This window comes from Bubalus kerabau, chromosome 1, assembly GCF_029407905.1.
Source record: "Bubalus kerabau isolate K-KA32 ecotype Philippines breed swamp buffalo chromosome 1, PCC_UOA_SB_1v2, whole genome shotgun sequence".
Taxonomy (NCBI): domain Eukaryota; kingdom Metazoa; phylum Chordata; class Mammalia; order Artiodactyla; family Bovidae; genus Bubalus; species Bubalus kerabau.
In genome coordinates, this window is record NC_073624.1 from 167292508 (window position 1) to 167318421 (window position 25914).

At 40.1% G+C, this 25914-nt stretch overlaps 1 protein-coding gene across 8 annotated transcripts in view; it reads left to right on the top strand.

Annotated features, from left to right (window-relative positions):
- Positions 1-241: 241 nt before the first annotated feature.
- The window catches only part of ZFAND4 (zinc finger AN1-type containing 4), a 51423-nt gene continuing 25750 nt past the window's right edge, over positions 242-25914 (top strand). The window contains exons 1-3 of one of the 8 annotated variants that reach the window (XM_055538777.1): positions 242-354; positions 6138-6438; positions 25393-25468. In XM_055538777.1, the coding sequence (XP_055394752.1) occupies positions 6255-6438; positions 25393-25468 (260 nt within the window). In that variant the 5' untranslated portion in view covers positions 242-354; positions 6138-6254. Of the gene's footprint in view, positions 671-6137; positions 6439-25392; positions 25469-25914 lie in introns of all 8 variants that reach the window. The other 7 variants (XM_055538789.1, XM_055538787.1, XM_055538771.1 and 4 more) reach the window with 7 other exon arrangements.

Sequence of the window (25914 nt, forward strand, 5' to 3'; positions counted from 1 at the left end):
AAGGCTGTGCGACTGGTCTGCCGCCCGCTTTGGCCCTCGTCAGGCGGCCACTGTTAGTAATAAAGGATTAACATCCGGGCTTCTCCTAACCGACAACCACCACCGAACGCGAAGGAAGCCTGGGCTTCCGAGCAACCGCCGGCATCCGGCGGTCAGGTCCCGCCCCTGGCCCCACTGATTGGAGGGCGACGCGAGCGCTGGCGAGCGATTGGTACGCGGTGTCACAAAGGGGCGGGGTCGCGGCGGCGGCGGCGGAGCGTTGCTCGTCGGTGCCTGCAGCAGCGTCGCTCGTGGGGCCGCGCCTCCTTAAACACCTGCGGGAGGGCGAGCGAGCGAGCGAGTGGAAGAGAGCCGGTGAGGGCGAGCGGCCGATGGGGAGGGCGCCCAGCGTCGCGGGCCGCTGAGTCGGGCCGCGCTGTTGCCGCTGGCCTCTTGGCTGCGCCCCCTCCGCCGCCGCTGTCCCGAGACCGGCGCGGTGGGCTGCTTTGGCGGAGGAGACTGTCTCCACTTTCCGCCCCCCCCGCGAGCGCGACGCGGGGTGCCCGCCCCGCCGGACAGGTGCTTCCCTGCGAGTCGCCGATTCTGACGCGGAGCCTGACCTCTGCGGTCCTGATCGGGCCAGTGCGTATGCGTAGCCGGAGTTTATTCTGGAGGTGCACGGGCTGCGCAGGTGACTCCGTCCTCTTCAAATGTCTGTACTTTGAAGGCTCGAGAAGGCTTTGGCTCCGAAGAGTTTCCCAATCCCGCTGGAAAACTGATTTCAGAGCTTAGGGTACAGATGCGTGACGTGGTGGATGTAATTCTGAAGCTTATATTTAAAACTTACGGGTATTTCCAGACATTAGTAAAAACAGTTCATTAAAAGTTGGTATATTTAAGGGCTGCGTAATATACTGGATCTCTTCATGTCGGGAGAAGAGTTTAAAAGAACTGCTTTTATATGACATACTCTTTAGAACAGAGAGGATAAAGCTGATTTTGAGTTACTGAAATTAGTTATTCAGCACGGTCCTGCGTTACCTGTCTTTCATTTCCCTTACATCTGTGGTGATTGTATTTTAAGGACTTTTTCAGAGGACAAGAGAGAAATGTTTGCTGCCATTACTCTTAATAGCTAAGCATTTTTTTAAAAATTATTGGTAAAAATTCTGGAAGTAATTTTTCCACCTGCATTCGTCCTTTCTTCCTCCTCTTCTGTTTTTTTCTTTTTTAAGCTGTCCTTGTATCATGTTCCATCCTTGTTTTGATTCTTCTTTGCCCCTCATTTTCCAACATCTTAGGGTTCCATAGTAAGCTCAGTCAAGCATATTCACCCACAACTTTCAGAAGGTGTCCTGATGCAGTGATTTCTACTACTGAGGAAAGGTATAATTATTTCTTAGAGGCATACATTTCAGTTTCGAATTTGATTACCAATCTTGCTTCTTTTTGGATGTTGGGAATTACTGCATGATTAGGACCTAGATTTGTGGCAGTGCCCTAGTACCAGGAATGCTCTTCTAAGTTGCTGTTTTTTCTTTAGACCATAATTACTGTATCCATTCTCACTGTAGATGAAGGGCTTCCAAACTTGTCTTTATGTTACCTTCTCCCATCTCCCACCCCTTGTTTATTATATTCAGGGCATTGCTGTGGAAGTCTACTGTGGTGAAAGAAATGCTTTTTGTGTTTGTCTCTGAATTCCTTGGGCAGGCACTGGTCACCCATGGCTTTATTTTTCTAATGCTCAGTTTAATATTCTGACCCCTGACTTCCCTTACTAGATCTCTTACTGTGTAGAATAAAAGTGCTCTTGGCTTTGAGGGTACAGACACTGATAATTCTGTAGTATGTTCTTATTTGATATAGCATGATAAGTATGTTCTTACGAATCCACATTCTACCAAAATTGTATTTTGAATCCAAAAACAGTCATTTCAGTGAGATGGAAAAAGGGGTTGGGGTTCATTTTATACATTCATTATTTCTACAGGCCTGTGAAGACATTAAGGACATGAGAAGCGCAGCCTGAGCAGTAGAGCCATATATCTGGCTTTTACGTGAGAGGAATGGTCTTTTACCACTGTCGCCAGCAGTAGTATTGGCGGCACAATACTTTGTGTTATTAGGGCTTCCCTGGTGGCTCAGACTGGAAAGCCTCGGCCTACGATGCGGGAGACCCGGGTTCGATCCCTGGGTCAGGAAGATACCCTGGAGAAGGAAATGGCACCCCACTCCAGTACTCTTGCTTGGAAAATCCCATGGACGGAGGATCCTGGTAGGCTATGGTCCATGGGGTTGCAAAGAGTCGGACATGACTGAGCCACTTTGCTTTCACTTTGTGTTATTATATTTATGACTCATTATTTTGATAGTATAACAGCACTTGAAGCAGCTGTGCTGCCAGCAAAAGCTTTTCTTTCATCATATCTTCAGGAGCTTTTGCAGTATATGCACAATGCAATTCAGGTTCCCTAGTTAGTTAATTATATTAAATATACTTCATTATATTAAATATGGGCCAGAATACTGGAGTGGGTAGCCTATCTCTTCTCCAGAGGATTTTCCCTAACCAGGGATCGAACCAGGGTCTCCTGAATTGCAGGTGAATTCTTTACCAGCTGAGCCACAAGGGAAGCCCTGTATTATAGTTTTGCTCTAAAAATCAGTTGAGAGGGTGAAAATTTATTTACTTTCTCATTGAACAACCTTTTAATGTGCACCAATATGTACAAAATACTGTTTTAGGTGATGGGGCAGTAAATCCTTCCCTTAAGTAGCAAAAAAGCCATTTTAAAAATGAAACTGATTGTAATGGGTGCACTGTATTATGGAGGTCAGAGTGTGAAGGGGAGTAACCATAAAAGGTTTTGTGGACTAGCTACTATTTGAGTTGAGTCTTGAAAGGTCATAGGTGCTTGTCAAGTGGCCAGGTGTGGGGATGACAGTGAGGAGAGGAGAGCAGGAGCAATGATATAGAGACCAATGTATTCTGAAGCTGCAGGTGCAAATGATTAGTGGAGAGAACGCCCGAGGTATTGCAGGACGGGATGAGCTATGTGTATAAATGAAGTAGGGCTTGGGAGCCTTTCTAAGGAGTCAAATCTGTAGACAGTGGGAAGCCATTGTGGGGCCTTGAGCTAAGGAATAACGTGATCAGTTCTACATTTTAAAAAGATAACCGTGCTCTACATTGCATGTTATTAGCGAAATGCAAATTAAAGCAGTGAGATACCATTTCGTTCAGTTCAGTTCAGTCGCTCAGTCATGTCTGACTCTGCCACCCCGTGAATTGCAGCACGCCAGGCCTCCCGTTACATGCCTGTTAGAATGGTCAGAATCCAGATCACTGACAACATCAAAAGCTCATGAGGAAGTAGAGCAGTAGGAGCTATTCATTGCTGGTGGGAAAACAGCATAGAACAGCCACTTTGAAAGACAATTTGACAGTTTCTTAAAAATTAAACATATTTACCATAAGATCTAGCAGTTATACTCATTGGTATTTACCCCAGTAAGTCGAAAACTTAACGTCCATACAAAAACCTGCACTTGGATGTTTATAGCAGCTTTATTTATAATTGACAAAACTTGGAATCAACCAAGAGGTGTCCTTCAGTAGGTGAATGGATAAATAAACTTTGGTACATTCAGGCAGCAGAATGTTTTTCAGTGCTCTAAAGAAGTGGGCTATATCAGCCCATGGAAGAACGTAGACGAAACTTAAATGCAAATCACTAAATGAAGGAAGCCAATCTGAAAAGGCTACATACTGTATGATTCCAACTGTATGACATTTAGGAAAAGGCAAAACTATGGGGATGGTGAAAAGATCAGTAGATCAGTGCTTGCCAGGGATTGAAGGGAGAGAAGGATAAAGAGGCAAAGCACAAAGGATTTTTAGGGCAGTGAAGCTGTTCTGTGTTACTATAATGATGTTACTACAATCGATAGAGTTTGCAAAACCAAGAGTGAACCCTAATGTGAACTGTGGGCTTTGAGTGATGCTGCTGTGTCAATGTGTTCATTGATTGTAACAAATACACTACTCTCATGTAAGTTGTTGGTAGTGAGAGGCTGTGCGTGTGTGCGGGCAAAGAGTGTATGGAAATTCTATTGTTCAGTTGCTAAGTCGTGTCTGACTCTGCAACCCACCGACTCCCCACTCCAGGCTTTCCTGTCCTTCACTGCCTCCTGGAGTTTGCTCAAATTCATGTCCATTGAGTCTGCAATGCTATGTAACCATCGCGTCCTCTGCCACCCATTTCTCTTTTTGCCTTCAATCTTTCCCAGCATCTGGGTCTTTTCCAGGGAGTTGGCTTTTTTCATCAGGTGGCCAAAGTTTTGGAGCTTCAGCTTCAGCAACAGTCCTTGCAATGAAAATTCAGGGTTGATTTGCTTTAGTATTGACTGGTTTGAGCTCCTTGAAGTCCAAGGGACTCTCAAGAGTCTTCTCTAGCACCACAATTTGAAAGCATCAGTTCTTTGGCGCTCAGCTTTCTGTATGGTCCAACTCTCACACCTGTACATGACTACTGGAAAACCCATTGCTTTAACTATACAGACTTTTGTGGTAAAGTGATGTCTCTGCTTTTTAATGTGCTGTCTAGGTTTGTCATAACTTGCCTTCCAAGGAGCAAGCGTGTTCTAATTTCATGACTGCGGTCACTGTCTGCAGTGATGTTGGAGCCCAAGAAAATAAAATCTGTCACTGTTTCCACTTTATCCCCTTCTGTTTGCCATGAAGTTACGGGACTGGATGCCATGATCTTAGTTTTTGAATGTTGAGCTTCAAAACAGCTTTTTCACTCTCCTCTGTACTTGGAGACTGTACTTTCTAGGAACTCTATACTTTCTGTTTTATCTTGCTGTGAACCTAAAACTGCTCTGAAAATAGTTTATTTAAACGGAAAACAGATTCAGGCTTTAGGCTATCTTAGGTTCATTTCCTCATTTAGTCTGAATGCGTGGTTTCACTGCAGTGCATTCTAAAGTCAAATATTAAGTAATTTTAAAATTTTGTGTGATCTTTTCCCCTGCTTAAATATAATTAAGAATAAAATAATTTCTGAATTATGTGATATGATACCTTAATCCAGTTTTTATTAAACTTTACTTTTTTAAAAAAAAAGATAACTGATATTCTAGAGAATAGATCAGAATAATGAAGGGCAAGAGTCAAAGATCATAGCTAGGCTATCAAAATTTCTCCATTAAGAGCTAATTATGGCCTGAACTAGGTCCTAATCAGTGAGGTTGGAGAGGGTCATGTATTATAGAAATGTTAAGTTGTCCTGTTAGAATTGGTCACATCTGGATCCCTTGAGGATTGTGAAAAAATCTAAACTGATTCTTGGACTTCTGGCTCGAGTGACTAGGTTAATGGTGGTGCTCTTTACCAGGATGGGGACTAGGACAAGAAGGTGGTTTGTGGACAAGATGCTTAGTTTTGGATGTGTTGGATTTCAGATGCCTGTGGAAATCATCTCTGTAGAATGGAGATATAGGTTATTAATTAAACCACACGTTTTAAAAAATAAGTGCTCCCTTATATTGTTAATGAAAATTGCAGTGAGTTCAGTGATATATGCTTTGGCAAAAAAAAAAAAAAAAGTAAAAAATTTATCATTCATTTTTTCTTCTTGATTTTTGCACTGCCCTTGTGTTCCCATTCTGTTCGCCTAGTCTTCCAGATATTCTTCTCCCACTTGGAGGTTTTACCCATTCAGTGTGATTCAAATGTACAATGTCTATAACATTATGCTTTATATGGGTTATAAATGTAACTTGTGTATTTCAGGAAAGGATGTGCATAACATTCAAGGTCTTGCAAATGTATACCTACATGTTGAAGTCATTGGTTTAAGTATCATTAACAAGAAGACATATAATTTGTTCAGCATGCAGTATACATAAGTAACTGCTGAGCTCTAGTAAGATAAAATATATCAAATATACCTATTCTTAATAATCTTACATTCTAACTGGTAGAGAGTGCTTTCAAAGACAATCGTGAATAGTTTAGGAGTAGACATAGTAAGCACTAAAACGAATTCCGGGCTGTCTGGAAGATTGATATAAGCCAGAGTTCAGAAAATCTCTGTGGAGGATTGAGACTTTCACATGGGCTTGTTAAAAAAATTATTCTTGTTTTTTAGGTATAAAACTCAAAACATGAGCAACCATATATATAACCAGTGTTCAAAGCTGATTTGGCTAGAACTGGAATACAGTTGCCTACAGCATATTCCAGAGGAATTAGAAAAGTCAAAGTAATGGATAACAGAAAAGATCCTCCATTCTTCAATGAAGATAACGTGGGACCATTTTACTACAGACTTCCTTTTTATGATACCATGGAGCTCTTCATTGAAACACTGACTGGAACTTGTTTTGAGCTGAGAGTTTTACCCTTTGAAGCTATCATTTCCGTGAAAGCGAAAATTCAAAGATTGGAAGGTACTAGTCTATTTTTAAAATTTTTAGGATATGAGGATTAAATTTGTTCTTCAAGATCGTGTAATACCTTTTTAGCATTTCTTGTGGAGAAATGTCGACCATACATGGATTAGAATCGGATGATGAATCCTTATATGGCCCCTCTTCCGCCTCAGCAGTTACCATGAACTGTCTTGCTTCCATTCCTGCATTTCCCCGCTCTTCCCTTTCTACCAGATTTTTTTGAAGCAAATCCCTGGCATTATGTTAATGTGTGAAACAATATTTTAAAATGGTTTTCAGCAGGTTATGATGATGTGCAGATTCTGCTGTAACTACCTTACAGTGATCATTCAGTGACTCGTGTTACTTTTTTACAGCTTTGCAAAAAAATTTTTTTTTTTTAATGTGGAGATTTTCTGAGGAGAGTCTTTGGTGTACATTTACATAGATTTGAAGTTTCCTCAGTATAGAGGTGGAGAAGGCAATGGCACCCCACTCCAGTACTCTTGCCTGGCAAATCCCATGGATGGAGGAGCCTGGTAGGCTGCAGTCCATGGAGTTGTGAAGAGTCAGACACAACTGAGCGACTTCCCTTTCACTTTTCACTTTCATGCATTGGAGAAGGAAATGGCAACCCACTCCAGTGTTCTTGCCTGGAGAATCCCAGGGACGGGGGAGCCTGGTGGGCTGCCGTCTATGGGGTCGCACGGAGTCAGACATGATTGAAGCAACTTAGCAGCAGCAGCAGCAGCAGTATAGAGGGATACTGAATGTTGTATAATATCTCTTTTTTGACTGGTGTATTTGTGAAAAGTGTTATGAGTTACTTTGTGTTAAAAATTAGTCTTTTTCTTTGGCAGATTTCTGAAAGAAGTGGTTTTTTGCCATTTACAGTTGAGTAAACACTAGAAAATTGTTCCATGTAACGCTAAATGGGTCTTTGCATTTTGTGCCAGCTAGAACTAGCTTATAATTTAAGGCAGAAACTAGCATTGCCCTCCAGCCCAGTTTAAGTTCAGAATTAAAGAAGGATGAGGAGGATTGGAATTTTTTATCTTTGTAAAGTCAAGGATCTTGGTATTTGAGCTTCTGAATGATAATTCATTTTTGACTTTGTTCTGCTTTTTTATATATATGATGTTGTAATGGTAACTTTTTAGGAGCAGGAAGATTGAAAAAAAAACAGCCTCTTGTGTTCTAAATAATCTCTGCATTATTTTCTAGCTTTCATGCATAATCTCTGAGCAGCTAAAGCACTCTAGAAGGAATTCTGTTTAGTTATCTTAATGTCAGAAGAGTAAATTTGGGCTTAGGGAAGATTAGGTACTCATCCAAGAGAACTATTCACTGACAGGATTGGATAAGAGCCAAGATGTAGGAGACATTGTCAGGATAAAAGCAGTGTACTTTGTAGTTATTAGACAGTTGAATCCTAGTTTAGACATACAAAACAAATATACTAATTGAGAGATTAAATGAAGTAACGTAGAACCTCTGCTGTCTTTGCTAGGGCTATCATAACAAAATGCCATAGAGTAGAAGGCTTAAACGACAGACATTCATTTTCTCACAGCTCCAGAAACTGCAAGTCTGAGATCAGGGCACCAGCACGTGCAGGCTCTGCTGAGGCTGTCTCCCTGACCTGCAGATAGGCTTACTTTCAGTCCTCACATGGGCACATCTTCTTGGAAGGATGCGGATCCCGCTGTAAGGGCCGCACCCTCATGACCTCATCTAAACCTGATAATCTCCCAGAGGTCCCATCTCCGAATGCCGTCACTCTGGGGGCTTAGGCTTCGAGATATAAACTTGGGGGATGCAGCTCAGCTCGCAGCACTTAGAGCAGTGGCCGTGCTCCGTGTGCTCAGCCACGCCCACTCTGCGACCCTGTGCACTGCAGCCCGCCAGTCTCCTCTGGCCATGGGAGTTCCCAGGCAAGAATACTGGAATGGGTTGCCATTTCCTTCTCCATGGAATATTCCCGACCCAGGGATCGAACCTGAGTCTCTTGTGTCTTCTGCATTGGCAAGCAGATTCTTTACCACCGCACCACCTGGGAGGAGAGACAATCCTTATTACAGAAAACGCCACTGTGTTCCTCACGTAGGCTGGAAATGCCTGCAAACCAGGATTAGCGTGCTTAGCCATCAGAGAAGCAACGTAGAAGACAAACTCACACCTGAGACTCACCCACCTGTGAGCAGTTCACTCAGGTACCTGGAGACGTAGGATCAACTCTCTCTGCCAGGGGTTGGACTGTCATCAAGGGAAGGAAAGGTGGGAGGCCCCGCTAGTGGTCAGTAGACCTTAATTGCTTTTCCCGTTCCCCACCCTGTAGTCCTCACCCCTTCTTTCCTTCCTGTTCTTTAAGCTTTGGTAACTCCTTGCAGCATGTGGGCAGGGACAGTCACTCTTCTTCAGGAGGCTTCGAGAGGGATTCCTTCAGGTAAAATACATACTAATCCTTTAGTAGGGGATCTTTCTATTTCTACCCTGGAGAACATTTGAGAGTAACATTTTGGAGCAGTCTCCCAAGATAGAGGAAACTGGGATAGGGCAGAGGGGGCACTGCTCGGCCCAGTTACTCAGGAGAATGGTGGTTCCGCTGCGGTGCTCTTCCTGTTGGGCAGCTTTGGGAAGTTGGGAACTAGAGCATCATAGAAGAGAAGAGGGTAGATGGAGAGCACTGCAGAGAAAGTTTGAAGGAGTGTGCTGGATAGACGTGATGAGGCTTAATGAGGAAGGAGCAGTACTTACAAGGGAATCTAAATGGGCCTCGATGGGCCAGGAGCACTGAAGCCACGCTGCCTGATTCCAGATTACCAGCTGAGTAAATTACCCTCTCTTTACCTCAGTTGTGCTAATTAAAAGTGGGAATAATAATAATAGCTATTTCAAAGAGCTGTTCTCAGGATCGAATGAACTGAGTGAACAGCGCTTAGCAGAGCATCTGTGCTCTATCAGTCTGTGGAGATAGTGCGATACGCGCTCACCAATATAAATGCTGTGCCCTTGGGAGGAGATGCGCTTTAGTTCTGAGTTTCCGGAGAAGGGAAATTGTTTGGAGCTTATCATTACGTAGAGCAGTGATCTGTAGAGAAGAGTACATAGTACTCAGAGGATAGGAATTTGGAAAGAAAAAATGTGCCAAGAAATGTAAGACATTATTGTCAGCTGGTCTTCATTGCCACGGGCAGTGGATCCCCTGGGCTTGCCATCAAGTCATTGGCATTACTGCTTCCTAATCAAGATTTCTCTTCATGGGATAGGATTGTTCTCCTGGACAGTTTTTGAGTAGATGGGACCATGTTAATAGTTCTGACCAGTGAGCTATGGATGGAAGTGTCCATCAGCCTGAGTCCGTGAGTGGCTATGGTGAGCAGAGCCCTCATCGTGACATGCAGTAGACATGTAACTTATGCAGAAAATAAGTTAAATGTCACTTAAACCAGTGACATTTTAGGCATGGTCTGGGATAAGTTCAATTTAACCTACTTTATTTTGCCTCATACAGTATCAAGTAGGCATCCATTTTTTTTTTTTTTTATAAATAGTTATCCAAATACCATCTACTGAGCTAGTCTAGCCTCTCCTCACTAATTTAATGCCTGTCTCTCTTCCATTTTTGTGTGTAGACGCAACTGTCGATCGCCTGATGGGTCTCCCTGTGCCAGTATTGCACTGTCTCTCTGTGAGGCTTCAGGCTCCTCCAGTTTCCTTGTTTTGCCTCCTCTGTTCTCTTTGGGTTGCCCTGAGAACTCCTCCCTAGAAAGAATCTGCGTGCTGGAGCCCTTTCTGTTGTAGTCTGCTGTTTTACACTAGGGTCCTATTAGTGTGGTGGTAAGGTACTGGGGAGGGGAGACTGTCTGCTGTCTAATGATTAAATCTCAGTCTTTCAGTGGGCCCATGTCTCTGGGGCAAAGTTTTTCTTAGCTTCTTACCTTTCCCCACCATATAATCACTTAGGTGAAAAAGCAAGAACAGAGGAGTCTGGAATCACCGAAATCTCCTTTCACCAGGTGGGATCAGCCCCTAATAAAGTGAGTTGGCCTCCATTATGGAGAATACTCTGGAATTTTTCATAATGTTTATGTCCCCCTCCCTCTGCCCGAGCTATAGGGGAACTTTCTTGACTTCTGAGTAAGAACCTCATGCAGTTTCTAGAGATAAAACTCTCAAAAGTGCTACAGCTCCACTAAGACTGTGACTTCAGGGACTCCTCAGTCCCGTGTTAGCCATACTCAGCCCCTACCAGATCCTGAAACTGCCGTTTACATTTTCCTGCCAGCTTATGTCTCTGGAGGCTTCTGCTTCAGGTAAGCAGATCTTGGCTGTAACTCTCTGGATTTTCCTATCTGTAGGTTTGGACGTGGTGGTTTGCCATCCTGCCTCATTTTTCTGGTGGCTCCAAGAAAAGTTGTTTGTTGAATTTCAGTTTGTTCAACCTTTTTCTTATTGTAAGGATGGGAGTGGCAGCTCACATGCCCTTTACATGTTTTACATAAAACTGGAAGTCTAAACTTTCTTCTAAATGTAACCATTTATGATTTAAAATTTCCTTCCAAGAACTGTGTTAGCCAAATCCTACAAGTTTTCATAGGTGGAATTTTGTTGACATTAAATTCTCAGAGTTTGTTTTGCCAGAAATATTTATTTTTTACTATTTAAAAATTATGTTAGGGGCTCTGTAACCACAGTTATATATAGGATTGGATACATTTAATCACTTAAAAATAATTTATTTATTTTAATTATAGGCTAATTACTTTACAGTACTGTGGTGGTTTTCGCCATGCATCGCGTGAATCAGCCACGGGTGCACATGTGTCCCACCATCCTGAACCCCCTCCCTCTCCCTCCCCACCCCACCCCTCAGAGTTGTCCCAGAGCACTAGCTTTGAATGCCCTGCTTCATGCATCGAATTTGCACTGGCCTTCTATTTCACGTGTGATAATACACGTGTTTCAATGCTGCGCTCTCATACAGTCTCCCCTCTCCCTCTCCCACAGAGTCCAAAAGTCTGTTTTTACATCTGTGTCTCTTTTGCTGCCTTGCATATAGATTCGTCAGTACCATTTTTTTTTTTAATTCCATATATGTGTGTCAATATACTGTATTGGTGTTTTTCTTTCTGACTTACTTCACTCTGTATAATAGGCTTCAATTTCATCCACCTCATTAGAACTGATTCAAATGCATTCTTTTTAATGGCTGAGTTAATATTCCATTGTGTATATGTACCACAGCTTTCTTATCCATTCGTCTGCCAGTGGATATCTAGGTTGCTTCCATGTCCTGGCTGTTATAAACAGTGCTGTGATGAACATTGGGATGCACGTGTCTCTTTCAATTCTGGTTTCCTTGGTGTGTATGCCCAGCAGTGGGATTGCTGGGTCATAAGGCAGTTCTATGTCCAGTTTTTTAAGGAATCTCCACACTGTTCTCCATAGTGGCTGTACTAGTTTGCATTCCCACCAACAGTGTAAGAGGGTTCCCTTTTCTCCACACCCTCTCCAGCATTTATTGCTTGTAGACTTTTTGATGGCAGCCATTCTGACCTGCATGAGATGGTACCTCATAGTGGTTTTGATTTGCATTTCTCTGATAATGATTGATGTTGAGCATCTTTTCATGTGTGTGTTACCCATCTGTATGTCTTCTTTGGAGAAATGTCTGTTTAGTTCTTTGGTCCATTTTTTGATTGGGTTGTTTATTTTTCTGTTATTGAGCTGCATGAGTTGCTTGTATATGATTTGATCACTTTTTGTAGTTTATACTCACTCCCAATATTCTGACCAATAATATAACATGTTTTCATTTGTCTCCAAGATCTAGCAAACTCTTTTACTCCACTTTTTACTGAATATATAAATATAATTTTATATATTATACAATTTTGTATATTGTAAAATTCACTATTTTTAGTATTATATTCGTTTTCTTGGGCTGCCATAAAAAGGTACCACAAACCAAGTGGCTTAAAGAATAGAAATTTATTGTCTCATATTTTCAGAGGCTTAAAGTCCAAGATCAGGGTGTTGGTATTATTAGTTCCTTCTGAGGGCTCTGAGGGAAAATCCAGAACATGCCTTTTGCCTAGCACCTGGTGGTTTTCTGGTAGTCTTTTTTGTTCCGTGACTTGCAGAAGCATCACCCCAGTCTCTTTACATCTCCCTGTATATGTCTGTGTCTATCTCCAGATTTCCCCTTTTTATAATGACACCAATCATACTGAATTAGGGCCCTCCCTAATGACTTCATCTTAACTTGATTAATTTGTGAAGACTCTCTACAAGTAAGGTCAGATGCTGAGGTTCTGAGGGTTAGGACTTAAGCATATGAACTCCTGGGGGACACAGTTCATCCCATAACTAGTCTATGTTCATAGTCCTGTCAGTGTTGACAAACGATACTGTCATGTAACTCCCACCATGATCCAGGTACAGAACAGTTCCATCACCCACCAAAATTCTTCTGTGCCTTTGTGGTCAACTTGCCTTCAGACCTGGTACCTGGCATCTACTGATGTGTTTTTGTCCTCATAATTTTACCATTTCCAAAATTTCGTATAGCTGTATACAATAGTATGTAACCTTTTGAGTCAGCTTTCTTTTGCTTATACATATGATACACATGCATTTGAGATTTATTCATATTGTTCTGCGTATCAGTAGTTCATTCTTTTATGGCTGAATAGTGTTCCATTGTATGGATATCCTACACTTCTTCATTCCTAAGTTGAGGGACCCTTCACTTGCTGGTGATGTTGAATAAAGCCATTTTTAAGTTTCATGACAGTTTTTTATGGGTGCATAAGTTTCCAAGCCAGGCTTCAGCAATATGTGAACCGTGAACTTCCTGATGTTCAAGTTGGTTTTAGAAAAGGCAGAGGAACCAGAGATCAAATTGCCAACATCCGCTGGCTCATGGAAAAAGCAAGAGAGTTCCAGAAGAACATCTATTTCTGCTTTATTGACTATGCCAAAGCCTTTGACTGTGTGGATCACAATAAACTGTGGAAAATTCTGAAAGAGATGGGAATACCAGATCACCTGATCTGCCTCTTGAGAAATCTGTATGCAGGTCAGGAAGCAACAGTTAGAACTGGACATGGAACAACAGACTGGTTCCAAATAGGAAAAGGAGTACATCAAGGTTGTATATTGTCACCCTGTTTATTTAACTTCTGTGCAGAGTACATCATGAGAAACGCTGGACTGGAAGAAGCACAAGCTGGAATCAAGATTGCCGGGAGAAATATCAATAACTTCAGATATGCAGATGACACCACCCTTATGGCAGAAAGTGAAGAGGAACTCAAAAGCCTCTTGATGAAAGTGAAAAAGTTGGCTTAAAGCTCAGCCTTCAGAAAACGAAGATCATGGCATCTGGTCCCATCACTTCATGGGAAATAGATGGGGAAACAGTGGAAACAGTGTCAGACTTTATTTTGGGGGGCTCCAAAATCACTGCAGATAGTGACTGCAGCCATGAAATTAAAAGACGCTTACTCCTTGGAAGGAAAGTTATGACCAACCTAGATAGCATATTCAAAAGCAGAGACATTACTTTGCCAACAAAGGTCCGTCTAGTCAAGGCTATGGTTTTTCCAGTGGTCATGTATGGATGTGAGAGTTGGACTGTGAAGAAGGCTGAGCGCCAAAGGATTGATGCTTTTGAACTGTGGTGTTGGAGAAGACTCTTGAGAGTCCCTTGGACTGCAAGGAGATCCAACCAGTCCATTCTGAAGGAGATCAGCCCTGGGATTTCTTTGGAGGGAATGATGCTGAAGCTGAAACTCCAGTACTTTGGCCACGTCATACGAAGAGTTGACTCATTGGAAAAGACTCTGATGCTGGGAGGGATTTGGGGCAGGAGGAGAAGGGGACGACAGAGGATGAGATGGCTGGATGGCATCACTGACTTGAACGTGAGTTTGAGGGAACTCCAGGAGTTGGTGATGGACAGGTAGGCCTGGCGTGCTGCGATTCATGGGGTCGCAAAGAGTTGGACACGACTGAGCGACTGAACTGAACTGAACTGAAGTTTTCATTTCACCTGGGTCAGTATTTATGAGTAGAATTGCTGAGTTGTGTTGTAAGTGGTTTTTTAACTTAATATGAAACTGCCAACCTTTCCAGAGTGGCTGTACCATTTTGTATTCCTGTGAGTAGTGTCTAAAATTTCTTGTTGCTCTGTATCATCAGAACATGGTATTGTCTGGGTGTTTTGTTTCTTTTTTGCCATTTTAATAGATCCTGGTTATATCTCATTGTGGTTTTAATTTGCGTCTCCCTAACTAATGATTTTGAGCATATTTCTATTTTCCTGTTGATTACATATTCTTTGGTAAAGTTTCTATTCAATCTTTGCCCATTTTTAAAAATTAAGTTTTCTGATTATTGTGTTTTTAAAGTCCTAGTGCTTTTAAATTTCTCATATGTTTCCTTGTGTCTTCTTTGACCCCTGAAGTTTTGGAGGTACACTTTTATTTCCATACTTAGAGGAATTAAAAAGTTTCATTTTATTATTAATTATGAATCTAATTGCAGGTGGTCAGTAAACAGAATATTTATGGTAAGCATGGTATTTATGTGTACAATTGTCTTTGAATCTTATAGTAACCTGGGGCTCTATAAAAATTTATGTGTGGTATAGAAGAAACAGGAAGAAACAATCTGATGAGGTAGATTATTGACATTGCGAGTTCAAGTATATCTAAGCAGAGTGGGAGGTTAGCTCCGATGTAAATCTTTGTTCTCTAAATCGCACAACCACTGTTTTTTTTTTTTTTTTTTTCCCCCACCTGCTTTCTGGAATTGCAAGATGCTCTAGGATGATCTTGTGTATTTTTTGCCCTATCTTAGAAGTAGCCATTTCTTCAAGAAGCTCTGGTTCCTTTTTTTGGAGTATGGTATTAAAAACCAAGATCTGGGCATGACAATTGATTTTTCAGCAACAATAATAGAAACCAGAAGACAGTGGAATATTATCTGCACAGTGCTGAGAGAAATAACAGTTTCTACTTAGAACTGAATTTAACTTCCAGGGGTGAAGACAAAATAAAGACATTTCCAAACAAAAACAAAGCTTGAATTTCCTAACAACAAATTCTTGCCAAAGGGACTTCTGAAGGATATATTTTAGAATGCAAATGATCCCTAAAGGAAGTTGATGATGCAAGATGGAATGGCATATTTTTGGGAAAATCTAAATAAACATTTACTTAAAAAAGCAGTATATGAAGGTTTGAAAAAATAGTGTTTGAGGTTTTAAAAATAAAATAAAATTAAAAAAAAAAATCCTAGTAACTGGCATGCAAATCAAGGTGGAATTGTTCGTATTGGAAGTCATAAGGCTCTCAGCGTTGTTCATGAGGAGGATAAAGATGTGATTAGCTTTTAGACTTTATTTTGTTAAATATGATCATTTAAATTTCTAAATTCATCACTTGAGATTAGAAATAGAATTAATTTCAAAATGACAGAAGTGCCTCACCTTTTCTCATCATTCAGAATTAATACATAAAGGAGGCAAGAGATAAAGCAGAGCAATTAGAATGCACAAAATAAGGTAGTAAAAATGAATAGAAATATGTCAGTAATCCCCCTAAGGTAAAATGGATACAACTTTCTAATTGAAAAGCTATTAGCAGACTGGTTTTTTTTAAAAATCATATGAAATGCTGTTTGCCAGAGACCTAATCTAAAATAAAAGGTTCTCAAAATGTTGAAAGCAGAATTGAAAAAGATATATCAGGAAAATACTAACCTGAAGAAAGCTGGTGTGTCTGTATTAGTAAAGTTGTTTTGTAAAATACATTTCAAAGTTAAACATGTGAACAAGTCTTGAGGAGGGATATTCCTGGTAGTCTTGTTGATAATGTCAGAAATCTAGCAACAAGCTGAGGGACTACGCTAGAATGCATAAGTTGTGGTATATGTAAATATTGTGTCATATGGTGGGATCAAATTCTGTGAATTGACAACAAGGAAAACTAATGAAATAGTAGCTTTGTACACGGCATGGATAAATTGAGAACAATGGCGAACTAAAAAAAACAAGACGGATGAGCACAGTATGATTCTACTTACATAAAGGTCAGAAAGGGGCAAGGAAACACTATCACTGCAAGTAAAGCGTTGACATAAGGCGGAGGAGTAAACCGTGCCACGCACAGAACCACCGTTTCCCCTGGCTGGAGTGAGGAGGACAGTTGCGGAGAAGCAGGAATATTTTTTTCCTTTATGTCCTTCACTGGGTATAGTCAATCTTTTTTCCGTCCTTCTAGTAGGTGTGTAGTGATATCTCATTGTGGTTTTCATTTGCGTTTCCTTAATGATTAGTGATATTGAGCATCTTCATGAACTTATTTGCCATCCTTATATATTCTTTGTTAAAGTGTCTATTCATTTCTTTTACCCATTAAAAAAATGGTTGAGTTTTAAGTGTTCTTTATTCCAAATACAAGTTTACACATTTTGCTGAGATTTTTCTCCCAGACTGTGGCTTGTCTCTATTCTCTTAACAGTATCTTTTGAAAAGCAAAAATGTTAATTTTGCTGAAGTCCAATTTATGGATATGAAAATGGATATCATATCTATGAATATGTCAATCTGAGATCACAAACAATTTCTTCTGTATTTTCCTGTAAAGGTTCACTTGTGTTGATTTGCCACACCGCAGCAGGCAGGGCTAGTTTCCCAGTCAGAGATCAGACCTGTGCTCCCAGCATTGACAGCAGAGTCTCAACCACTGGACTGCCAGGGAAGTCCCAATTACACTGATTTTTAAAATATTAAACTAGCATTTCTAGAATTCCCTTGACTTGATCATATTGTATATCTTTTTAATATATTGTTGTTTGTTAAGACTGTGTCAGAATATTTGTATATTTTTTTCATGAAGAATATTGATTTTATTTTATAATGTGCTTGGTTTTGGTAGGGAAGTAGTGTCTTCATTGAATGAATTGGGGCTATTCTTTCCTTTGCAGTTTTTAGATAGAGCATAATTGGTGTTATAGCCTCAAATGTGAAGCTATCTCTAATAAATATAGGGCTATTCAGATTATCTTTTTCTTGAGTGAGTTTGGGTAGTTTGCATCTTTCAAGGATTTTGTTGATCTGTTAAATTTTATTGGCATAGAGTTCATAATATTCCCTTATTCTTTCAATATCTGTGTAGTCTGTAATGATGTTACCCTTTTCATTCCTGATACTGGTAATTTGCATATTATTTAACAAATTAGCCTTTATTAATTTTAGTGAATTTCTTAAAGAATCAGATTTTGTTTTGATTTTTTCCTCCTGTTTTTCTTTTTTCTATTTCATTGAATTCTGTTTTGATTTTTATTAATGTTTTGGCTTACTTTGGATTTAATTTACTCTCTTTATAATTTCTTGAGACCAAGGTTATTGATGTGATTCATTTTTTCTTACGAAATATTGCTATTTAGTGCTTTGTTTCCTCCTAAGTACTACTGTCTTCTTGGTATTTCATATATTTTGATACGTTGTGTTTTCATTTTCATTTGGTTCAAATTATTTTCTAATTTTCCTTTTGACACCTTTTTTGATCCATGGGTTATTTTGAAATATGTTGCTTAGTTTCTAAAAATTTGGAGAATTTCTAGAAATTTTTCTTACATTGGGTTATAATTTAATTCTGCATAATTTTCATTCTTTTAAAATTTAGGAACTTGTTCTGTGGTCCACAATACTGTCTATCGTGGTAAATGTTACCTATGCACTTGGGAAGAGTATGTATCCTGTTATTGATGTGTGCAGTGTTCTACAGATGTCAGTCAGATCAATTTCTGTGGTAGTGTTGTATATGTTCTGTGTATTTACTTATTCTGTCAACTTTGGGGAGAGGAGTATTGACATCTCCAGCTAGAATTGTGAATTTATCTTTTTCTCCTTCCAGTGCTGTCAACCTCTGATTCATGTGTTTTGAAGCTCTGTAATCGAGTGCATACATTTTTCAGATTGTATGTCCTCTTGAGTTTATTGACCTCTTCATTATTGTGAGATTAAATTCTTTATCCTTGCTGATAATTTTTACCCTAAAATCCACCATATCTGATGTTAATATCATCAGTTCAGAATTTTTTGATTAGTAGTCAGCATAAAATATGTTTTTCTGTCCTTTTAATCTGTTTATGGCTTTACATTTAAGATGTCTGTTTCTTGCAAGCAGCGTATAATTGAGTTTTGTTTTTATTTCTAGTTAATCCAATCTGTTTGCCTTTTACCTTTCAGCTTAATTTAGGCCACTTCATCTATGATGACTGTAGCTGTGATTAGGTTTTAGTTTGTCATTTTATTGTCTTCTGTTTGTTCCATTTGTTCTTTATTCCCTTTTCCCTCTTTCCACATTTGTTTTGAATAAATTGAGTATTTGTTATCATTCTATTTTGTTCTCCTTTGTTGGCTTATCAATTATAACTCTTTGCCCTAATATTTTAGCTATTGGCTTTGGTGGTCTGTAATACACATCTTTACTTATTTTCTGTCTTCAAGTGATATACCATTTCACGTATCTTACAAGAACCTCACAATCGGTTGCTTTCATTTCTCCCCTGATGGCCTTATGCTTTTACTGTCAGGCATTTTCTCTTACGTGTGTTGTAAACTCCACAGTACACTGTTTCCTTTTTGCCTGCACCGTCTCTCGTCTTTTCGCCTGCACTGTCCACTGTCTTTTCTTAGTTCTGTCGGCAATCATTTTATCTCCTCTTCCTTTTTGGACATTTTCTGTCCTTAATTTCTGAATTCCTGATTCAGAGTACTGAATATTTCAGATGCTTTAGTATGCTTAGGGTGTGGCCTTACAGTTTTCCTTCACAGTTATTGTTCTGGGTAAAGTTTACCCTGGTTGATAGGTGCAGAATTTCATTTTTTAGATTTTACTATTAACTTTCTGTGGATTTGTTATTTTTTCTCCTGTTGATTTTTGTGATGTTCAGGTATTCTACAGATTCTGTCTAATGGTACTCTGCCAGTTTAACAATGTCCAGATATTTACATAGATGTTTTATGTCTGTTTTGTGGTGATGGTGGGGAGAGATGAATGTCTCCACTTCTGTGGTTATCTTTGTACTTGCAGGACTCTAAGTTTTTACCCAGTGTTTCTTTTCCCCCAGAACACTGAAATTACTAATGGATGCTCTTCCTTTTTTGCTTTTTGCCTCCTATAGAAGTTCCCTCAAATTGTTTGTCCTTAAAAGTCCTTTACTTGTAGGCAGTTTTCTGGTGTGAGTCCTTTTTGTAGACTTTTCAGACTTAAAATGCCTTCCTCTTCCTTGTGATGGTTTTGTATTGAACTTGTATACCGCCATTAGCATTAACTTTTCCAGTTTTTCTTCATCAGCCTTGCAGGAGCAGGAGCATAAGACTTCCCACTCTGGGACAGAGAGATTGCCCCTTTTTATTTCCAGTCATTTTGAAGTTTAGACATTCTCAGTCTTCAAATTATGAGGGCTGAGGGCTTAGTTTCTGTGTCGATTCACTTCCCTTCTTTTTGTTCTGTACTATTTTGGGAGAAAATATTGAAAGGGGAGCGATGGTCCACTACTGTCTTTAATTATCCATGAGTGGTATTGATTCTGGGTTTATTTTATAAATGTAGATATGAACATGTTCTCAAACATACAAATATCTGTGTGAAAATTCTAAAAAAGACACAAGAAACATGTTTGAGTCATTATTATGACTAGATGAGGTTGTTAGTGTGGGGACCCTCCCCACCTTAATGGGTATAGTGCCCTTTTTAGAAGAGATAACCTGGGAATTCTTTTTTCTGGGCGTGCTCATAAAGAAGAAAACGTGAGCTCACAGAAAAATGTCAGCCACCTATAAGCTAAGAGAAGTGGTTTCAGAATGAAACTTATGCTTTGACCTTGGATTTCCCAGCCTTGAGAATTGTGAAAACATAAATCTCTGTTGTTTAAACCGCCCAGTCTGTTGTCTTTTGTTACGGCAGCCTAAGTAGACCAAGACGCACACACACAGACGCACACACATTCACAGATACGTGCACACTTGTATATTATTACAGTTTTTTTTGTAACAGTAAAAAATTTGGATGTGTGAAAATATATCTTAGCAAAGGACTGGGTAAATAAAACTTACGACAGAAACACATACTGGAATATCGTCTAGTCATTGTACACAATGTGTATTTTCATTTATTGATATGAAAGATGTATGCAGTATATTAAGTGAAAACTTTATAAAACAGCTCAAAGTATGTTCCAGTTTTATTAAAAGGAATAAGTTTTTAAAGGAAATTTACCCCAAATATTGAATATAGATTTTATTGGACTTAGGACTGCATGTAGTTTTAATTTTCTTTTGAATATTTCTGTGTTGTCTTTTTAATAAGTTGTTTTATCATAAACAAATACTTGAATTTGTGAAAAGTCCTAAAAACACTGACGGAAAAATCACATATATGGAATCTGTCTTTTGGGAAGACATGTTTGTTTAATAGGAATTAGTTTTTCTGAATGTAGTTAAGAGTTGGGGCTTAAAGGCAAAGGGCCACCTTTAAAGAGGGATGCCATATTTCTCTTTGCTAAATCTAACAACCCTATATTAAAGGAATATGATTTACTTTGTATATTTGAGATTCTAAAAGTGTTCATAGTAGAAAGAACCCAAATATTTTTCAGCGTGCAAATGAGGAGGTTAAGGGTCACAGAGGTTGATGACTTCCTCAAGGTCATCCAGCAACTCAGGTGCCCGTCAGGAACACAACTCAAGTCTTGCACAATTCTTGTCACCCTGTCTTGCATGTCAACCTTCTGTATTTTTAGCTTGCTAACTGATAGCTAGATTCTGTTAATAGTGATTATAGGAGTTAATCTAAGCAGTGTTGTTACTTTGTCTTTAATCCTGTTTTAAAGTTTTTTTTCTTTAACACAATAATGCTATACAATGTTGGTTAAATAAATAATGGTCTTACCTACCCGTGGGCTTCCCTGATAGCTCAGTTGGTAGAGAATCCGGCTGCAATGCAGGAGACCCCGGTTTGATTCCTGTGTCAGGAAGATCTGCTGGAGAAGGGATAGGATACTCACTCCAGTATTCCCGGGCTTTCCTTGTGGCTCAGCTGGTAAAGAATCTGTGTTCAATGTGGGAAATCTCGGTTCCATCCCTGAGTTGGGAAGATCCCCTGGAGAATGGAATGGCTACCCACTCCAGTATTCTTGCCTGGAGAATTCCCTGGGGTCACAGAGTCGGACATGACTGAGCTACTTCCTCACTTCACCTCACTTCACTTTACTACCTACCCATATTGCTTTTATCTAGCTATTCTGGCAAAATCCTATAATTTAGGTTGAAAAGATGACCACAGCATATTAAACAAATTTTTAAAAAATATTTATTTATGTATTTTTGGCTGTGCTGGGTCTGTGTTGCTGCTTGAGCTCTGCTCTAGTTGTGCTGAGTGGGGGCCACTCTCCGGTTGTGGCCCATGGGCTTCTCATCGCAGTGGCTTCTGTTGTGGTCCATGGGCTCTGGGGCCTGTGGGCTCAGGAGTTGCAGTTCCTGGGCTCTAGAGCGCAGACTCAATAGTTATGGTGTCCTGGCTCAGCTACCCGCGGCATGTGGGATCTTTCCGGAGGGGGGATCAAACCTGCCTTGTTTCCTGCATTGGCAGGCAGATTCTTTACCACTGAGCCACCAGGGAAGCACTAAGTTTTTTAAAATATTAAAGTACTTTTAACATGAAATAATTCTAGCTTAAAAGCCTTTCCTCAGCGGCATTCTTTCTTGCTGCTGCTACTGCTAAGTCACTTCAGTCGTGTCCGACTCTGTGTGACCCCATGGACGTCAGCCCACCAGGCTCTCCCGCCCCTGGGATTCTCCAGGCAAGGACACTGGAGTGGGTTGCCATTTCCTTCTCCAATGCATGAAAGTGAAAAAGTGAAAGTGAAGTCGCTCAGTCGTGTCCGACTCTTAGCGACCCCATGGACTGCAGCCTACCACGCTCCTCCATCCATGGGATTTTCCAGGCAAGCAAAAAAAGTGAACTGTTCCCAGTTGGGAGATACATGTATATCCACCTCCTGAGCCCATGGGCTGTATTTCATGATCTTTTGGAACATTTGAAGAATGTTTAGTAGCCGTTCAGGACTTCACTTTCACTTTTTACTTTCATGCATTGGAGAAGGAAATGGCAACCCACTCCAGTGTCCTTGCCTGGAGAATCCCAGGGACGGGGGAGCCTGGTGGGCTGCCGTCTATGGGGTCGCAGAGGCGGACACGACTGACGTGACTTAGCAGCAGCATCAGCAGGTCTACTAACAGGCAATACTACTTAAACATACACCCAGACAGCTACTTTTGCTTTGTGGAGACTGGCTTATCTTCAGACTGATCAGCATAAAGGTTGACTGCAGTCTCTGGAGTTAGCCTGTTGGGGCTTACATCTCTAATCCACACTCTCCAGGTGTTACTTAGTCTCTCAGTGCTTCAGTTTTAGCATTTGTGAAATATATATCGTAGTGTTGCCTGCTTCACAAGATTATTATTGTTGCAGTTACATTATGATAATACAGGTCAAGCATTTATAACAGTGCCTAGCTTATAATAATAAAAACTAACACATATTGCATTTACTGCTGTCATTCTAGTCAACTTTTTTTGTAGCATCATAAGCAAAAGTAACTTGAGAAGGCAGTATGTGAAATATTTGGAAAAGGTATTCATCAACATATCAACCATTAAATGTTCTCTTGAGTATAATGCTCACTCTGGCTAGTATAGTCTTCAGGGATTCAAATGTACAGTTTGCAGAAAAAGAAGTTTACGCTGAAGTATGGAATCTGGGCTTCCCAGGTGCTGCAGTGGTAAAGAATCCAGCTGCCAGTGCTGGAGATGCAAGAGATGCCGGTTGGATCCCTGGGTCGGGAAGACCCTCTGGAGTAGGAAATGGCAACTCACTCCAGTATTCTTGCCTGGAAACAATGGACAGAGAAGCCTGGTGGGCTCCAGCCCACGGGTCCCAGAGGGTTGGGCACAACTGAGCGCATGCACACACACACTCAGATGTGGGTTCTGCCTTAACACTTTTTCAGCATCACGGAGATGCGAAGACACTGTCTTGTAGACCATAATTTTCAGCATTGAAAATTGCCCATGTGTGTGCATACTCAGTTGCTCAGTCATGTCCAACTCTTCTCAAGTATTCTTGTCCAGGCAAGAATACTGGAGTGGGTAGTCATTCCTTCTCCACGGTATCTTCACGACTCAGGGATTGAACCCAGGTCTCTTGCGTTGCAGTTGTATTCTTTACCATCTGAGCCACCAAGTAAGCCTGAAAATAGTCCATAATACACTTTTTTTTCAAGATTAAATTATTCTTTACTAGTGTTCAGACTCGGAGAAGGCAGTGGTGCCCCACTCCAGTACTCTTGCCTGGAAAATCCCATGGACGGAGGAGCCTGGAAGTCTGCAATCCATGGGGTCGCTGAGGGTCGGACACGACTGAGTGACTTCACTTTCACTTTTCACTTTCCTGCATTGGAGAAGGAAATGGCAACCCACTCCAGTGTTCTTGCCTGGAGAATCCCAGGGACGGGGGAGCCTGGTGGGCTGCCATTTATGGGGTCGCAGAGTCAGACACGACTGAAGCGACTTAGCAGCAGCAGCAGCAGCAGCAGCAGTGTTCAGAGTACAAAAGGCATGTTAATATGCGGTTATGGACTATAATCCCATTCAAGGTGGAAGGAATTTTCTAATATATTAATGTTTTATGGTAAATTATATTCTGTGCCCTGTTTCAAGATTATTGACTTTTCTATTTGGAAGAGGTACGAAAGATGCATCTGAATCACTAAATAATCTCACATATAAACAATCATTATTCCATGTATACATGCTGGTCTGGGAACAGACTTTTAGAATACAAATACTTAAGGCCAAGTAAACTAAATGTTGTATTTTTAAATATAGATATAATTGACATTATATTATTTCAGAGGTATACAGCATAATGATTTGATATTTGTATATAAAGTTGGCACCTCATACCCTCTGGTTCTGCAGGATTTAATCAACTATGGATTGAAAATATTGGGGAAAAATTACAGAAAATTGCAAAAAGCAAAACTTGAATTTACATCATTAGCAACTATTTACGTAGTGTTTATATTGTATTAAGTATTGTAAGTAGTCTAGAGATGACTTAAAGTATACAGGAGGATGAGTATAAGGTTATGTACAAATAAATGCTATGTCATTTTATATATAAGGTACTTAAACATCCAGGGATTTTGGTATTTGTGGGGGACTGGAACCAGTATCCCTCGGATACCCAGGGGCTGCTGTATTGTAAAATGATCAATGCAATAAGTCTAGTTGATAGTTAACATCCATCACCATACAGTTACAAAAATTTGTTTTCTTAATGATGAAAAATTTGAGGACCTATGCTTTTAGCAACTTTTAGATATACAACACACTCTTATTAACTATAGTCTGCATGTTGTGCATTATATTCCCATGACTTTTCTTATTTTATAGCTTGCACTTTACACATTTAACCCCCTTCACCCAGATTGCTCACCTTCTACTTGTAATACACTTTTAATGCTAAATATAACTAAATGAGGCTGTACTTTGCAATGTTGAGAACTGTTCTCTAGGCCTTAGATCTAAACTCTTCAGAGCTGATTTCAAGATATTTTTTTAAATGACTTCCTATTCTTAAACTTTGTTTCAAGGCCAGAGAGCTACTGACACATACTGTTCTCACTGCCCTTCTCTAGTGAGTGGATGGAACCTCATCTGCTTTTAGCCACGCCTTTTTCCTACAATGCTGTACGTTTTAGCTAAGCATCTGTCATTCAGTTTAGAATTGTGTTTATTATTATTTATTTAATGAAATAGATTTGTATCATACTCTTCCAAAGATTCTATTGAAGTTTTAACCAATTTCTTTATAACCTTCCCCTAAGGTATTCCCATCTGTCAGCAGCACTTAATTTGGAATAACATGGAACTTGAAGATGATTATTGCTTGAATGATTACAAGTGAGTGTAATTGCATATCAGATGTTTTATAGATGCTCAGAATTATGACTCCATTTACCTTTGATTTTCTTCTGAATCCTTGAATCATGTCTCGTCTTCTTCTGAATAATTCTTGGCCCTGGATCTCAGTGTAAATTCCATGCTTTAAGATGTGTTGGCTCCATACCCATGCCACCTGGTCCTTGTCCTCTGGTTCTTTGTTTCACCTTTTCACTATTTATACCAAGCTGTTTACCCCTGCATTTTTAGACTTCCTTCTTATCTTACCTTCTTTCTGCCCTTCTTTGAATATTGACTTATTCCCACCTGGCTTCATTCCTTTTCTTTCGTTTTCCCAAGTGTACTGGGTAAAGGGAGTATTGCTCTTCATGTCTCTCATTTTTCTTAAGCTCTCCTGATGCGACACTAAGTGACACTCTGGGCATCAGTGATTGCAAGTATGCTGT